Source organism: Periophthalmus magnuspinnatus, chromosome 1 (assembly GCF_009829125.3).
Source record: "Periophthalmus magnuspinnatus isolate fPerMag1 chromosome 1, fPerMag1.2.pri, whole genome shotgun sequence".
NCBI lineage: Eukaryota > Metazoa > Chordata > Actinopteri > Gobiiformes > Gobiidae > Periophthalmus > Periophthalmus magnuspinnatus.
In genome coordinates, this window is record NC_047126.1 from 26,155,269 (window position 1) to 26,173,379 (window position 18,111).

Below are 18,111 nucleotides of genomic sequence, written 5' to 3' on the forward strand. Positions count from 1 at the left end.
AGAAGAGATTTAACTTTAAGCCCTTTTTTGTTTCTTTATTAGCTCAAATTAACTGAGGTGAAAACTGTAAAATATATTTCCAGAATGTTTAAATGTTTTCTATAAGGCAACAAAAACACCACATACAGTTCTATTATAACTCTTTATTTGCACTGGAATGAGATGATTTTATATTTCATTGCGTCCATTTTGTTCCTAGAGTAAATTGCACACAGCCCACATCTGATTGCTTCGTAAGTATTTGTGGCTCAGAGGCCAAAGTTAAAAAAGAAAATGTACAGTAAGACATGTGAAAGAAGAACACATATTATACAGAAGTTGAGAGGTCATTTCTGGAATGGTTTGAAAAGTTACAGCAGAGCAACAAAGAGATTGCATTATTACACTATGGCCAAACTTTTAACTGGTCTTGGGTAAATGAGATGGTCTTTTAGGAATGCTTGAGAAAAATATATGAATCAATTAATTATAACAAATTTATTATTGAAATAAACCACCTGCTTGTTGCCATGGAGATGAAAGAGCTTTGCCAGGAAAGTTCTACAATATAGAATTAAAACTATGGAAATACACTAAAACACTAAATCCACTTTTTTCACTACTGTAATAGCATTATCTCTACTGTTCCTCATCATTTTTTGGCAACTTTAGCCCAAACCAGGTAAATTTGCAGATGGTCAAAAATGACTAAAGGTTTGTGCTGCCATCGATGGCCTCTGCAATTTCAAGTAGTACATGACATCACGCAGGACTGCCCTGATTACTACTGTTCCTTATACCTAGACCTCATTCTCCCTTTTAGTCCACCAGGTACTGCCCAGTTCAGCAGCTCCATTTAAAATGTGGTTGTGGGCAGAGTTTAGGTGTTTAGTCCCACTTTACACTTCTCTATAATGGAGAAAACCAGCTGGAGTGACCAAGACAAGTTACAGATCTCCTGGAAAGGACATCCCACTCACTGTAAGAATGTTGTTTTTTTTCCAATTTTGAGAACTAAAAGCAACAGACAAATTTAATGGCATGCTGTGGAACATTGTTGGAAAGCAATAACATCTCTATGGCGACTAGAAGGTTACGGATATCCCATATGAAAAGTACAGCACTTTTAAATACAATTACAAAACAATTTTCATTTAAAAACACATCAAATGAAACCTTGGTTTCATAATAATTCAAAAATGGTTTCAATTCACCTTCACATCAGCCAAAATGGCCTGTCCACTACCACTTTACATTACAATAGTGTTGTCACGATACTAAAATTTCAAATTCGATTTTGTTACCACAACGATAAAAAACACTCTTTCTTTAGACAACAGAATGAGATTTTCAACATTAAATCGTAGTACTTTCTTTTATATTCCCACATGGCCTTATATCTGTGTAATCCCTCGTCGTCCAGTAGGTTCATAGTGGTCCATGGGTGTATATTAGTCTATGTGTCTTATACTTGTTCTGATCCAGCTCAACATCATTCTAAAGCTATTCAGGAAAGGTTCATTTATGTAATGTGAATGTGAGTTTATTAGTATTGATACCTGCTCAAATGAGTACCTAGTTTCAATACTAGTTTTAGTATCAATAAGTATCATTCATCAAGCATATATTTCGATACTTTTGACAACCATACTTTACAAAAAAGAGTTCATCATCTTTTCTTTGATGAGTCATGCCCTCAGTTTAGAAAATCATTTACAATAATTACAAATTACTTTAAGAATTAAAATCTCCCACTGTGGGATAAACAAGTTTACATTTCTTCCAAACAGATGTCTTAAATCAGACCCTTAAAAACATTCACAAGTTTCACATTCATTCACAGGTCCTTAGACGGAGTGTCCCCTGCAGTATAACCCGTGAATTGCAGGGCTGACACAGAAAAATTAAAGGCCCTGTACCCGATTGTTCCCATATATTTGAGTGAAATGTGTCTTGCCCCAGTACAGATATATTGTCTAATCATCTCTTGAAGCCAAAATACTGTCTGCATCTAATTATAAGGTGTTTTATTGTCTGATAATCAGGAAATGCACGATTAGCACGCTAGTTGTGGTCAGCTTTAATGAGACAGCAAAACTTTCTAGGAGAATTATGAAACACTCTTATAAACTCATTGCTGTAAATAATTAGGATGCTAAGAATGCATAAGATAAGAGAGGAACAACTCTGGACCACTGCAAACCGTTTGAAATGTTTTTTCACATTTTTTAAAACTGTAAAAATCAGGTACAGCGCCTTTAATCTATATTTACATAGAAATCTTGCATGTTTTAAAACTCATTTGGTCAGTGGCACAAAGTGAGATTGTTCCCTTTTTAAATCTTCAGTCTTCACATGATTTCCGCTCTCGGCTCAAAGTTCAAAATTGAGCAGATTGTAAAGTCCAGTGGCTTCTTAGTGTTTAAATGGTCCACAGTAGAAAATATAAATAGAGTCTGGTTGAGTCTGTAAACATCTCGACTGGTTCACAGCGGTCTAAGTCCCGGTCTTAGTCCTTGTTAAATTAATTCCATTTCTGTGGTATACAGAGCTGGCAGTGAGTACCCTCAGTATACCACAGAAATGGAATTTCAGTTCCGCTCTTCGTCTCAGTCACAGGGGAGTGCGCTCGGTCCCGGTCTTGGTCCCGGTCTTGGTCCCGGTCTTGGTCCCGGTCTTGGTCCCGGTCTTGGTCCCGGTCTTGGTCCCGGTCTTGGTCCCGGTCTTGGTCCCGGTCTTGGTCCCGGTCTTGGTCCCGGTCTTGGTCCCGGTCTTGGTCCCGGTCTTGGTCCCGGTCTTGGTCCCGGTCTTGGTCCCGGTCTTGGTCCCGGTCTTGGTCCCGGGGCAGTAGGACTTCCCTCTACTCCACCCACAACAGGTTTAACACTTTGTTTTGTCTCTACTCTCTCTGGTGGACCCCTGGTCTTGGTCCTGGTCATAGTCTTGGTTTTTGTCCCGGTCTTGGTCTCAAGGCAGTAGGGCCTCACCCTCCTCTGCCCACAGCAGGTTTAACACTTCGTTTTGTCTTTGTTCTCTCTGGTGAATCCTGCGCAGCCTCAGCACATAGAGCAGGATGGACAGCGCCACCACCAGGATGCAAACTGACAACACATGGTGGTTATAGACGAAGGACGAGCGCAGCCAACTTGAGTTCGGGTTCGGACGCAAAGACTCCTGCTGTAAATCCCTGAGAAGACAACAGGACACAGGTCATTATGATTAGGATTATTTAGATTGTTTAGTAGACTCCCTTATTTATGTGACCTGACTCCAGAGGAATATTTGAATCTGATTGGTTGAAATGTCAAAACAGTAGAACACCACGAAAAATCAAAACTTTAGTAAGTCCATATGTGACTAAAGAAATTCTCAACTGATTTAAGACATGTGCTGCCGATCAATTAGTCGACTAAAATGGGAGCGAGGCCAAAGCTCTCAAAACTATTATTACGTATCTCTATGTATCTGTCCCAACCTGCATTCACAAGACTACCCCACAACGCATACAAAAACAACTATTTTATGCAGAAAAAAAGTACTAGGAAACAATGTATTTATATAAAGACAGATTAAACTTCATGAGTTTAATCTGACTTTTTCAATACTAGTAGCAAAAATCTGTGCCAGTACTGAAAATTTAGCAATATCGGGTATCGGTCCCTTGTTATTGGTTAAACCAAGACCGTGGCTGAACCTTTAATTGGGTGTATTGAGTTGCATAACACAACTTGAATCTCTTGTGTAACAAGGTAACTGTGTTTTAACTCTATAGCGTCGGATGCTATTGCCCCCGATAGTTTTGCGGTTGCGGACTTTCCATTACTCTGCAACAACTTGTGCAATCATGTAAATTCAAACAGCATCTCAAAGCAGAGGCATGGGGGTCTTTAAATATGTTACTGTCATTACGGTTATGTGCTTATGTTGTCTCTCGAAGATGACCAATCAGAGCGCAGGTGCCGCCGAGATTCTCCCAGTCAGTTATTTGATGCATCAAAGGAAAAAAAAGGATGGATATGTAAAATAGAGGTAGCTGTGTGAAAAAAGGCAAAAGTGCATGCTGATACTTCCTTTAAAGTGATTTTTATGGCAAAAAATTCTAAGCAAGCTATTATGGTCTATAATGTGCTCAGTCCTGTTATGGAATTGTTATGGCTTTCTTTATCTCAGTGTTGGCATGCGCTGCCTGTTTGCAAATTTCCTTAAAGAGCCCCGTGCCTCTGCTTTGAGATGCCACTGAATTTATATGATTGTACAATTGGTTGTGGAGTTAAGATAATGGAAAGTTCCCTCTGTGGCCTTATATCTGTGTAATCCCTCAGTCGTCCAGGTAGGTTCCATAGTGGTCCATGGGTGTATACTAGTCTGTGTGTCTTATACTTGTTCTAATTCAGCTCAAGTTCATTCTAAAGCTATTCAGCAAAGGTTAATTTCTGTCCTGTAAATAGGTGTTTTTAGGATCAATACCTGCTATATGTATCTAGTTTCGATACTAGAATTTAATTAGATACTAGTTTTTATTTTAAATTAGTATCTGATTTTCATTTCTTTTGATATCACCAGTCCACAGCCTTAAGAACTAGGATATAACTTGCCTAAAGAATAAGAGAATACACATTTGCTGTTTGATTCTTAACAGAAGCATGATGACTTCCTTTCTGGACTTTTTCAGAGTGTTCACCTGAGAGGGAAGAACCGCGTTTTGAAGAGGATGGCTCCCAGAGTCCATTGCACCTCTTTGTCCTGTACGAGCTGTGCTGTTTTAAGACTGGAGTAAATTAAAGGGAACCGAAACCCTGAGTGAAGCACTTCAAACATCCACGCCGACTTAAAACACTGGTACCTGCATCACAAAGGCAGAAATTATCAGCAAAAATCATATATTTACCATCTATGTTTACACAAAAAAAAAGATCTGATCATATTCAGACTTGTGGAGTTATCAGTTTACTGAAATGTAATGTGAATAGTTTTATCTGATGTGAGGAATCTGATCTCTCTGATTGTTCACACTTGAACAGGTTTTGACAAGGAAAATTAGGTAACTTCCAAATTGATACTTTACAGGGACATCACACATTAACATCACACATAATTAGCAATAACTACTAAAAAGGTTATAAGATTACAAAAACAAAAAATAATAATAAAAAAACACACAAAATGAATTTAAGCAGCACATTTTCAGGAGTCTGTGATCAATACGGGCGTTCATTTAGGTCTGATTTTCAACCAAAAAGGTGACATTGACTAACTGAAAAACTGTGACAGTAATTTTATGTGTGAGAGACTTGTCTAACAGCACAAATCAGCTCACCTGTTGTAATTTGAACTAAACCAGCCATTTCTATTGATATCGATTGTGTTAAGCGCTGATTAACTGATCTAACAGACCTTAAACAGAGCAGTGCTTACAGTTAGAATCACACCCCCAGGGAGTGTTGAGGACATCAGCTGCAAAGTAGCAATAGTCTAAAACTAGACTGAGTAACTGACAAATTATTGGAGCAAAGGCAAAAAAAAAAAAAAAAAGAATGCAGATGAATAAAGATTAGTCAAATGTGCATCAAAAACTTTAAATATGGGGATACATAATTTAATGATGTGGGGAAACCTGTACAACATGGTTAAAAGTTCTTAAAGGTCATATATTATGCAAAATTGACTCATGTGAGCTTTAAGCCATGTTATAATCCTGTTACCTCATCAAAATCATACCTACAGTATGTTTTGCTTCATTCACACATGTTTGAATAACCATTTATTATTAATCTGTTTACATCTCCACGGCTCAAAATGCTCTGTTCCACCTTATGATGTAATGAAGTGGTAGTTTAAGTTAACAGCTACCTTTTACCTTTTGTTGAGAACAGATTGGAAATTTCAGGGCTGAAATTATCACAGTGGAGCACTTGACATGACATTACAAGGTGGAACAGAGTATTTTCAGTTTGAGGAAAAAAAAAGGTTAACAATATGGTATAAATATGCAAAATATGTGTGTTAAACATCTGTGAATAGAGCAAAACAACCTTACAACATAGATCAGAAAACAGCGTAATATGGGCCCTCTAAAAAATTATGCTGCATAGTGTGTCTCCTTTTAATAAAGTATAAAACTGTTCTCACTTGAGTCTGTTGAGGTCAGCCTGTTGTGAGAAGAGCTTGTTGTCCAGTCGGTGTTTGAGAATAGACCACTGGGTGGCGCAGTAATCCTGGAGCGCAAAACACAAATGATTTCCATAATCTGGACTCTGTTTTTGCAATCAAGACGTTTCGGCTCCTTCCAAAAGTCATTTTATATATAATGGTACTGGTTTGAGGATAAGTATGTAAGGATACCCAGGGGTTGGTCTTAATCATCTCAGAGTAGGATAAATCCATAGACTGTATTCACCTTATTCTGGAAGTTGACATCGATCTTGACAGCAAATAAGTTCTATGGAGACTACAAAGCCATTTTAAAGGACTCCCAGAGAATTGGTGCTGTGTTGACTCGGTCACATGAAAATAGAAAATTTTACACAAATCAGCGTACTATATATCATATATGTCATAACTGGAAGTGCCACCACAACGAAAGTGCAGTTTATTATAGCCTTTAGAGACAAAAGTGGGCAAGGCGAAATAAAGTCAATATATAAATAGACATAGCAAACCTGCTAGCTGCCCCGTTCCTAATATGAAGCGAGCATGGGCATAATTTGGCTCCATCAACACTGGTAGCCTCGATGAGATACATTTAGCATGAGCTGAATGCCATGAAAGACGTCACACTCACTTAGTCCACTTCTTTATACAGTCTATGGATGGGAGCCAAAACCTCTTGATCGCAAAAACAAAAACAGTGTGCAGATGCCCACCAATGAAATCTTGTCTACATTTAACTATATGTTTTACCGATGCGGCACGTGAGTATTTGTGGCTGTCGTAGGTCCCTCGTATCCGCAGCACATCCTCCATACAGTAATAAAACTCAGAGAAGCCGTAGAATTCACTGTTACTGAAGTTTATCGGAGCCTGAAAAAGAACTAGAATTATTAAAAGTATTGAAAATAAAATGCTAATCAATATTAAAACTCGTATCGTACTAGTACTAGATACTCATTTGAACAGGTATTGATATTAAAAAGTCACATTCACAAGACAGAAATTACATTTTACTGAAAAGCTTTAGAATGATCTAAATGATGATATAAGACCACATGGACCACTATGGAACCTGCCTGGATGACTGATTAAACAGATATAAGGCCACGTGGTAATATAAAAGATAGTAATACAACTTAATATTGAAAATCATCTTCAGTCCTGCTTCAGTTCTTGCATTGTCTCACCTGGTAGACTCCTCCAGGTGACATTGTGCCATTGTGCAAACCCAGAAAAGGTCGGACTGCCTCCTGACAGCGGGACCACTCGCCCTGGCCGCGGAGGTGGAGGGTTTGATTCCCTCTCACCACAGAGTCTGACAAACCCACAGGCAAGCAGGGGTCGAACAGGGGCTGGTCTGAAGTCCGGCCCAAAGCGAACTGGGAATGACTGAGATGGAAAAATAACATTACAATTACAATTACCAGTAAATATATTGCTTTGTTTTTAAAGAATACATATTGTGCTTGTCTGCTATATAGATATACTATTTGACACCTGTAGATCATTATTAAAATTGCAATATTGATCTAAAACCCCCTAATAAAAGAAACAAGCCCGCTGACTTCCACAGTAGAAACTGTGGCACCCAGAGGGAGTTGAAGTCTCCATAAACGTTATCACAGTAGTGAGTAGGACACTACGAGATGCTGCCAGTTCTGTGTATCAACGATTCAGAAAATAAAATTGGAGAAGGAGGTACAGAGCAGAATGAGCTGGAATGACCTTTGGGCTATACCTTTTGTTGATAGTGTTGTTGAAAAGATGGTCCTCGTATCTCTGTCGGGCCATGTTTCCTCCAAACCCCAGAAATGTGGTGACGTAGACTCTGTAAACATGTTCCGTATGCTCCACATCACAGCCCAGGTTAAACTCAGCCAGGACACCCTTAGCTGCATCCTCCTGGGACAGAAACAAGAAGGTTAGGCCTGGTTTAGTCTTCCTGGTTCAGTCCTGGTTCTGTCCTCCTGGTTCTGTCCTAGTTCAGTCCCTGGTTTCAGTCCCTGGTTTCAGTCCCTGATCAAATTTTCCCTTTTTAGCAAATGCTGTTTTAAATATTACATCATACAGCTTTCACTATGCTTCAGTGTCTCAGTGCTGACCTCTTGTGGTGAGTTGAAGTGAATGACTCCAGGCACCTCGTAGGCAATCTGCAGTGAAGCTCCGCCCATGTCCATGATGCCCACTGTGCGTCGCCTGCTGATTGGCTGACGGCTCTGTGAACTTGTTGTGACCTCTACTGTGGCGTCGTCTGAACAAATAACAATAATCAAGTTTACATAACGACATGACAAAAAAAAGGATAAAAACTGAAGGAAAACAAAACAAGAGAGTAATACAGGAAGTGCTTCACTGTATTTTTAAACTCCATACACCTTCACTAGTAGAATGATATAAGCCGTGGATTTGCCTAACTTTGAAGCTCCAGGTGATGTTTAGCCTCATTGAAACTACTTTGCTTCATGGTACACCAGCAGATATTAAGACTTTCTGTGACAATCTCAACTGAACAACAAAAATATTTTTACCAAGGGCAATAATTTATGGTTCTTTTAGTATTGTCTAGTAGTTCAATTTAGGCTACAAATAGCTGTTAACCTTAAAATTACTTCACAAGATGGAACAGAGCATTTTGAGTTTTGGGAATGCAGACAGCCTAATAATCCAGGGTTACTCAAACATGTGTGAATGAAACAAAACACAACTCCAGGTATGTTTTTGATGAGGTAACAACATTATAACATGGCTAAAAGCTCACGGGAGTCAATTTTGTGTAATGTAGCACCATTAAAGACAAATTTGACATTTTATTGACTAAATCTTGATTAAAAATAATAGAAATTACATAAGTACATTGTGGCTGATGCGTGATAATTGTTTAAAAAAAAGCACATATCACTCACCCACTTCAGCGTGATCAAATCGACCCAAAACAAAGTTGATACCAATCCACGCATACACTCCTGATAAGAAAAAGGAACACTCAAACCTAAGTACTGCTCTAGTAGTACTAAGGTGTAAAAACAGTGTAAATATGTCTGTTAGTGTAGTTATTTGTGCGACCTTCTTGCTTTCCAGAGATGACCTCGGCATGAGACTCGGAAAACAGGAAGTCAAACTCCAGGGGAATGTCGCTCACAATGTCCTCCAAGATGGCCACCTGTTCACTGAAGAAGAAACAGGACAAATTTCACTAATGCAACAAATAGAAATATGTAAAGACTGTTCACATAAAGCACTAATATGTCAGATCAAAATGTGATTAGTCTTATTACATCATATAGAATCAATGCAGATCAGGAGTCTTACACAAATACGTTCCAATTCATTGTTCTACTTTTTGGGCAATTACATTAACCTTGCGCAGCAAAATAGATTCTCTCGAAATTTGTGAGTTCACAAAACCCATGAGACTCCATCTTGGCATACTCCCAATGGTACGAGAGGGCCCGCCTGCTGATGGCCAAATCAAAGACAGGGCACCACTGAGGTATGTGCAGAGCCAAAGGTAAAGAACCCAAATACGTACTTCAGCCTATATTAGCAAAAATACTATTTAGTTTGTGAAAAACGTATAGAGGAAAGCACTTTGTGCATTTGTTGAGGGAAACATGGGAAAGTTAGATTTTTTGGCTTGTTACATTTTGTCCGATTGAAATATTTCTTATGATGTTCTGCCAATCGCTTTCAGTGACAGCCGTTAAAAACCTTTTGCCACTTTAATTATTTTGAAATTTGAATTTGTTCTTTGTTACATATTGTAATGTGTGAGTTATCGTGTCCAAGTCCTTGTGGATCAGTACAGTTTGTCAAGGTCCCAGTCCAATATATTGATGACATTGATATTGATGAACATATTATATACAGTGGCTTGCAAAAGTATTTATCACCCTGGAACTTTTTCAAATTTTAATATTTTTTTATTTGCATTTTATTTGAATAAGTAACACAAAATGGTACATAATTGTGAAGTAGAAAGAAAATTATACATCATTTCCAGAAAAAAAAAAAAAAAAAAAAAGAGTGCAGCGTGCAAAAGCATTCCTCCCCCTAAGTCAATACTTTGTGGAACTGCTTTTTGCTACAGTTACAGCTACAAATGTGAATAAAACCATGCTTACATTTTTATCATTAATTAACTATATGCTTATATTGTGAGTATGGGACTCATATGGTGTGGTAGGAACAGAGGCCTTGTGTAAACAGGAGTAACCAGGAGATGTCTCTGGACAGAGATATTTTGTTTAACATGTTGGGGGGGCCCTTGGAAAGAAGAATGTTACCTTAAAAGGAAGAAGTTTGTGTTATGGAATGTATGTTATCTGTTGTAGAATTGTACGTCACATGTTGAATAAAACCCCACACTGAACAAAGGAGGGTGGAGAGGTACTTGGACAGAGGTCTGTGTCTGTGCTTGTTCCTCCCCCTCTGATCAGAGTTGGAATAAAACACACTTGTATTGAGTCTTTTTGGTAAAACAGCGCATCGAGAATGGAGTTTTCTTGACAACAAGTCTTTTGGGGTATGTCTCCACCAGCTTTGCACTCCTACAGACAGAAAATTTTGCCCATTCTTCCTGGCAAAATAGTACAAGCTCTGTCAGATTTGATGGAGAATGTTTGTGAACTGCAGTTTTCAGATCTTGCCAGAGATTCTCAATTGGATTTAGGTTCGGACTTTGACTGGGCCATTTTAACACATGAATATGTTTTGCTTTAAACCATTGCATTGTCACTTTGGCTTTATGTTTAGGATCGTTGTCCTGCTGGAAGGTGAACCTCTGCCCCAGTCTCAGGTCTTCTGCCGACTCCAACAGGTTTTCTTCCAAGATTACCCTGTATTTAGCTCCATCCATCTTCCCATCAACTCTGACCAGCTTCCCTTCTCCAGCTGAAGAAAAGCCCCCCCACAGCATGATGCTGCCACCACCGTGTTTGACTGTGGGGATGGGGTGTTCAAAGTGATTGTGAGTGCAGTGTTAGTTTTCCTTCACACATAGTGTTAGGCCAAAAAGTTTAATTTTGGTCTCATCAGACCAGAGCACCTTCTCCCACATGTTTGCTGTGTCCTCCGAATGGTTTTCTTCTTGCCATTCTTCCGTAAAGACCAGATTTGTGTAGTGCACGACTAATATTTCTGCTGTGAACAGATTCTGCCACCTGAGCTGTGGATCTCTGCAGCTCTTCCAGACTCATCATGGGCCTCCTAGCTGCATCTCTGATGAGTGCTCTTCTTATTCGTTCTGTAAGTTTTGGTGGACAGCCATGTCTGGGTAGATTTGCAGTTGTGCCATACTCTTTCCATTTCCGGATGATGGATTGAACAGTGCTCCTTGAGATGTTAAACACTTGGGAAATCTTTTTAGATCCAAGTCCTGCTTTAAAGTTCACCACAACCTTTTCTCTGACCTGTTTGGTGTCCTCCTTTGACTTCATTTTGTGGTTTGCTCCCCAACACTCTCTTAACAAACTTCTGTGGCCTTCACAGCACAGCTGCATTTATATTGAGACAAGATTACACACAGGTGGACTCTTTTTAGTCATAGGTCAAAATTTCATCTTTCCAAAATCATCAGGCAACTTCTAAAACTTCTTTGGCATGTCTGTGTGCACTTTTGTCTCATCTGTGTGTTTCTTTAAATGTTCTGTTTTTGACCTGCCTTAGGACAACGGATGTAAACTAGGTATTGTGCTAATTCTGGCATATTTACATTGATGCTGTTTGTTGACATGTTGATTAATATGCACTGTCCTAATTAAAATAAATAAAATAAAAGCAACTGGGTTGCATTAAAGAAAAAGGGGGCTGAATACTTTTGCACACTGCACTTTTAAGTTTTTTTTATTTAAAAAAAATTGGGAAATCTTGTAAAATATTTCTTTACACTTTACACTTGTGTGCCATTTTGTGTAGCTCATTCACATAAAATGCTAAGAAAATGCATTTAAATTTGTGGTTGTGATGTGACAATATGTGAAAAAGTTCCAGGGGGATGAATACTTTTGCAAGTCATTGTATATAAAAAACGTGATTATTGTGTTGTGTTGCATTTTGTTAGTGGTTCCACGCTGCTACACATTTCTATTGTGAATAAACCAATTGTCAGTATCTAACAACCTTTTCCCTTAACCTTTCCCTCAAGTGATTGACATTTAACTCTCAACCACATGCAAGCAGCCATCCAAGGCCTCCTTCTATTTTCGTACAACTTGAGCACACAAGGCACTGGAAAACACTGAGATGGAAAACATAAATAAAAAGGTACAAACTAAACACAGAATGACAATTTAAACTACCAGTTGTGGAAGCAATAAATTATATCTTGCATATTTATTGTTGAAAACAGAGGGCAAAACAGTACAATTGTTTTTGCCCTATGCACTTTTAGTTGTAGACAAGCGAGGCTGGATGGCGGTGTCATTTTGAGCTCAGGCCATTTCTTATAAGGACTTTGCAGACTATACACACATTTTTAGGAAGCAGACTTGGGATGAGGTATAGTCATCCCATGTTTTGTGATTGAAACCACCGGTTGTTACTATGAAGTACTGGTACCAAAGATTAAGTAAATAAAATTCTGTACAAATTCTTTAAGTAGTCAAACCATCTGATCCAAATAATTTTAGAGTACAGTTGGAGTACATTTTGGTTTAAATTAATTTTCCTACTGTAACACGTAGTGTTTCATTGTGTTGTATTGTATTGTATTGTGTTGCATTGTGTTTTACTGTGTCCCTGTGTCAGTGTACCTGTCTGGCAGCAGCCTCATGCCCGCGGTGCAGAGGATATACAGAGGAGTTTCTTTATGCTTGTTTTTGGGGACATGAGCTGCAGCAAAGCTCAGAAGAGGCTGCAGGTAGTCACTGGCTGCAGTTGGTGTTTTAGCCAGAGTCGAGATCCCTGTCAACAGAAAAAGGCAATTCAGTTACACTAAACAACATTTCAATAAAGAAAGAAGTGACCTTAAAAAAAGAGAACATGTATGTTCAAAATCTCTGTCCTGTTCTTACATAATGATTAATTCAAAATAACAACTCCTCCCCTTATAAGAGTATAATCTGATTGCCTGAGAAACCTCCGTCCTAACTTGGATTGGCCCAACCACAGACGCTAATGTGTCCCTTAAACGCAGAAGACATCTCCTCTCTAAAAAAATAAGAAATCAGAAATCTGCTGTTTCTCTGTCCTTTGCATATTTTTTTTCTTTTTACTCCTAAATTTCCATGTTTGTTTTTACTGGAATAGAGCATGCATGTTTCTGATTGGTTAATCCACCTGTCAATCACACCCACTGCAATCGGGGAGACACGATACAGGTCCAAACCCATGAGTCTCTCTCTCTCTCCACTCAGGACATACACACACGCTTTTCACCTTCAAGGCACTCAAAGAGTCACATCAAGGAACCACTCACACACACATAAACTCAAAATAACTCAAATTATGTTTTAGATTTAAAAAAAATATCCACCCTTTGCTTTGATCACCGCTTTGCACTTTTTTGGCATTTCTTGACCCTGATATGTCACAGCTGTGAAGTGAAAACCATTTCAGGAGACTTTGTCGAAAGCAATACAAACCCTTGGCTTTCTCTCAGTGAGCTTCATAATAAGGCAAAGTGTTGGATACTTTAGGGCTGCAACTATTTTTTGAATTAATCTACTAATCACCTGTACAGTCTGTGCTGCTTTGCCACGTGCCTGTACAGTCTCAAATGTTAAAATGTAGAAAGTAGTAAATATAAAGAAAAAGGTTTCTGTGTGAGAGGGTTTATTCAAATGTTTAACTGGTTGTGTACTTTTTGGTGTTTTCTTCCAGGTTTACCTGGTTTGATCTTGAGCACAACGGGCTTCCTCTCCTTGTCTCTCATCTGTCGTATGTCGAGGAGTGTGTGAGGGTTTCCATTGTGAGGAGGCCAATAGTAAACAAACACTCTGGACCCGCTGCTGCCACAGTCCACCACAACGCCGTAGTTTAGAGTCGGGTTTTCAACATCTGTCACCTCCAGCGACTCAGCTATAGACAGATATCTGAGCCAGAGATGGAGAGGGAGTAGGGAAGAAGGAGGAAGAGAGAGAAGGGAGAGAGTGGAAGAGAGGGAAAGAGTGGGTGATAGAAGTAGAGAGGGAGGGGTGAGAGCAAGAGAGAGGAGTGAGAGGGGGAGGGATGGAGGGACAGAGAGGGGCAAAGAGAGAGGGAGAGAAGATAAGAGATAAAGGGGAGAGAGAACAGAATGGGGGGAAAGAGTGGGAGAGAGAAAGAGAGGCGAGAGAGAAAGAGCCAGAGAGAGAGAGTGACTTTGACTTTATTAACATGTAGGCTATTCAAGTAAAGCAAGTTCAGTTGCAGAAAACCACCTCAAATGTTCACCTAACATATGGCTTTTAAGGACTGGTACCTGGCAATGTCACAAAAAATTCAAACTCAATTTCGATACTAAGGAATAGAATCGATACTCAGTACAGATGTCATGATGATAATATAAAACACTCTTTAAATAGACAATATGTGATATTGAACATTAAATGGTAATACTTTCTTTTACCATCTGGCCTTATATCTGTGTAATCCCTCAATCGTTCAGGTAGGTTCCATAGTGGTCCATACTAGTCTATGTGTCTTATACTTGTTCTAATATAGCTCAAGATCATTCTAAAGCTATTCAGGAAAGGTTCATTTCTGTTCTATGAATGTGACTTTTTTGTGTAGATACTTGGTCAAAAGAATATCTAGTTTCAATACTTTTGACCATCCTAGTACCTATTAAAGTGTGTATCTCTCTTCCACGCAGTTTATGCAGTGTTATGTTCAAGGTTATATTAAGCAGCTGGGATAATTCTCATTCTGTGTGACCTCTTATCAGTTCTGTTCATATTTTTAGCTGAGGTAGATCTGTGTGGGCTGCGCATCTAATGTTGCATAACAGCTCACATACACTGCGCACTTCATACTCATATACACACTAAGGGAGCTGTGCAATGTAATGATCAAGATGCATATGTTTCTAGCCATGAGAATCACAATCAACTTTTGTAGCATATGTGCCATTCTGCAAAACTGGTGCCTTTTGTGTTACAAAGAAATCGAAAGTCATAACATTTCAGTTAAAGTAAATTTTTAAATGTGAATTATTCTATAATATTGTCTACGCTGCTCTGTGTTATATTCACTCATTTGAAACTAATACATATTTAAGCAATTAAAATAAAATAAAATTCCAAATTTCAATTTAATTTTCAAAGTTGAAATGGCAGATTTTGTGGAATGACCCATATAAATATCAAAGGAAAATGCACAAATCCTTTCCCTGATTAGTTATATTCTTCCACTATATTCTCCAACCACAAAATTGTAACTAGAGACATTTGACTTGCACAGGAAAGAAAATGTTGACAAATGCTTTGTTGGGGCTGGGTACCATTAATATATGCATGTGAATACTAGTGAAAAAATCTAATACCAAGTGACACTAAAACTAGTATTTAAACTAGCAGATACTCATTTGAAGTATCAATACCAAAAAAGTCACATTCACAGGACAGAAATTAACCTTCATTGAATAGCTTTAGAATGAACTTGAGCTGTATCAGAACAAGTACACATAGACTAGTATACCCCCAGGGACCACTATGGAACCTACCTGGATGATTGAGGGATTACACAGATATAAGGACACATGGGAATATAAAAGAAAGTACTACGATTTAATGTTGAATCACATTGTATTGTCTAAATAAAGAGTGTACATAGTCTCTCACTTGTTTTGCTGTGTGTTGGGTCTCCTCGTAGGGTTCCACATCAGCAGTAGCAGCAGAGCGGAGCAGAGGAGCAGCAGCAGAAGCACCAATCTTTGTCGGGGCACACAACCCAGAGAGAGCAGGGACACAGAGCAGTACCAGGAGGCTGGCACGCACGACAGCGTAATCCTACACACATCAAATACATGGTGTCCAGGTTAGCTCTAAATAATGTTCATTTAGAACTGTGATTGAGATTATATATGCTTTTTTGTATTACTATTTTTTTCATATTCAGTTTACAATGTAAACTGTGGAGATGCAAACCCACACAGTGTAAGGATGCATGTTTACGTTTTCCAGTATTAAAAACACAACCAAAATGAAAAAAACATGCTTTTATTTTTGGCTATTGTTTAGCTAAAAAGTTACATAATGTGGCTTTAAATGCAAGTTTATTTCCACCTGCAGTGGCTAAATTTAAATGCACACCGACATTTGATTATTATCCGTTTTCTAGACCTTTAAAAGTATTTAAATGACACAGAAACAAAATCTGATGTGAGTGATCAGATTTTGCTGTCTACATTTTATTTCAATAATCTTATAATAATAATATTATAAAATAATAATCTCTTTTAAAGAGTGCATGCCAGTCCTTCGCCTTAAAGGTGTACTGAGTTTCTGGTGGTGGGTCCCCAACTAGTTTGTCTTTATGGAGATGTTATTCCTTTGTCTGGAATGTTCTAGTATGCCACCAGACTTATCTAGCTCCACAGAGACACGCACATGACGCCAACAGGTTACGTTACTGATAGTTTGCAGCTGATGTCATCAGCATTCCCTGGGGGTGTGATGCTAAGTGGGGGCACTGCTCTGTTTGAAGCTCTGTTAGTTAAGTTAGACTTTAATCTATGCTTTTTTTGTCCAGCAAGAGCTGATTTAGCTGGATATACAACAGGTGAGCTTTTTGTGCTGTTAAACAAGTCCCTCTAAATTAACATTAGTCACAAGCTATCTACCATTGCCTACCATTACCATTTTATTTAGTCAGTCTCACCTTTTCTGATGAAAATCAAACACCCAAACATGACAATGAACGCTCGTATTGATCACAGGTTCCTGAAGATGTGTTGTTTTGTATTTTTTCTTTTTTTGAGTTTCAGACTGGTTTAAGACTTTTGACAATGTTTGCTAATGTCTGCATTGTGTCACCATGGTAATTGCTGAACATTCCACCACAGAGATAAATGTAGAACACTCCAGCGTGATATATATCTGCAAAATATCAACAGGTCAGATCTGTGGAGAGGCAACCCATACTCATAGTGCGAACGCCTGATTTTCGAGGTATTTTTGAGCTATAAAACTCCTCCAATTAAATAAATGCAAGATAGATCATTTTAACATTATGCTTTTAAAAGTGATTGCTTCATCTAGATTGTTTCAGTTAGTTTGTTATGCAACCGTTGATAGCTTTTGTACCAGATTATAACAAAAATCGTGTAATGTGTCTAATTTTTTTACCTTGCCATAAGTCCACACAGCACAACGTGTCACCTCATTTTGGCCGTAAAACTTCCAATTATTCACTTCCAGGAAAACTTTAGCTCACTGTAGGGAAAGAGGCAAATCACATGTTACACAGTTTATACTCAGAGTTTCAACTACCAACGTCTTTTCACAACAGCTGCTAAATCCAGGCTCAAGTTTAACTCTTTGTTACATAAGGTAATTTCGTTATCAAATTAAGTTATAAATCAACACATTTAAACACGTCAGGATAGTGTTATTTCATATATTTTTTCCGTTAATGTCTGATTTCTCTGTTTTCTTGATGTATATGAAAGAAGATTTAGTACCACGTAGTTACAACAAGCCGGCCGGTCCCGTTGTGTTTACAAGCTCAAACTTACCAAAAACTCGTATTTTTTTCGCCATCACTGCTAAATCCGCGAGGGAAATAAACGTGTAATTCTACGTTAATCTAAAAAATATTCGTTTATCGTCAAATCCACGGATAACAGAACCGAAAGGCGAATGCAGCAGAGAGGAAAGAGGCAAGACCAAAACCAGAAAATACTTCCGGTCTCTTTACGTACGTCGCATGCGTCATCTCTACGTAGCTGCGTAGGCCTGCGCCATCTTAAAGGGGTCTCATTAAAAAAAAAAAAACAAAAAAAAAACAGCAGATAAAAAAACTCCCAGAACATAACCCTTCAAATTATTGATACTCGACTGGGAG

The 18,111-nt window shown here is 38.5% G+C and overlaps 1 protein-coding gene across 1 annotated transcript; it reads right to left on the reverse strand.

Moving 5' to 3' along the window:
• Window positions 1–128: 128 nt before the first annotated feature.
• LOC117377415 (ectonucleoside triphosphate diphosphohydrolase 7-like) lies at window positions 129–17,947 on the reverse strand. The gene is made up of 14 exons (XM_033973815.2): window positions 17,783–17,947; window positions 17,394–17,480; window positions 15,888–16,055; window positions 13,954–14,159; window positions 12,879–13,029; window positions 9,193–9,296; window positions 9,033–9,092; window positions 8,232–8,380; window positions 7,868–8,031; window positions 7,317–7,518; window positions 6,880–6,999; window positions 6,109–6,194; window positions 4,661–4,822; window positions 129–3,166 (listed from the first exon to the last, which is right to left on the reverse strand). The coding sequence occupies exons 2-14, from the start codon at window positions 17,399–17,401 to the stop codon at window positions 2,947–2,949; spliced, it is 1,800 nt and encodes a 599-aa protein (XP_033829706.1). The 5' UTR covers window positions 17,402–17,480; window positions 17,783–17,947; the 3' UTR covers window positions 129–2,946.
• Window positions 17,948–18,111: the final 164 nt, after the last annotated feature.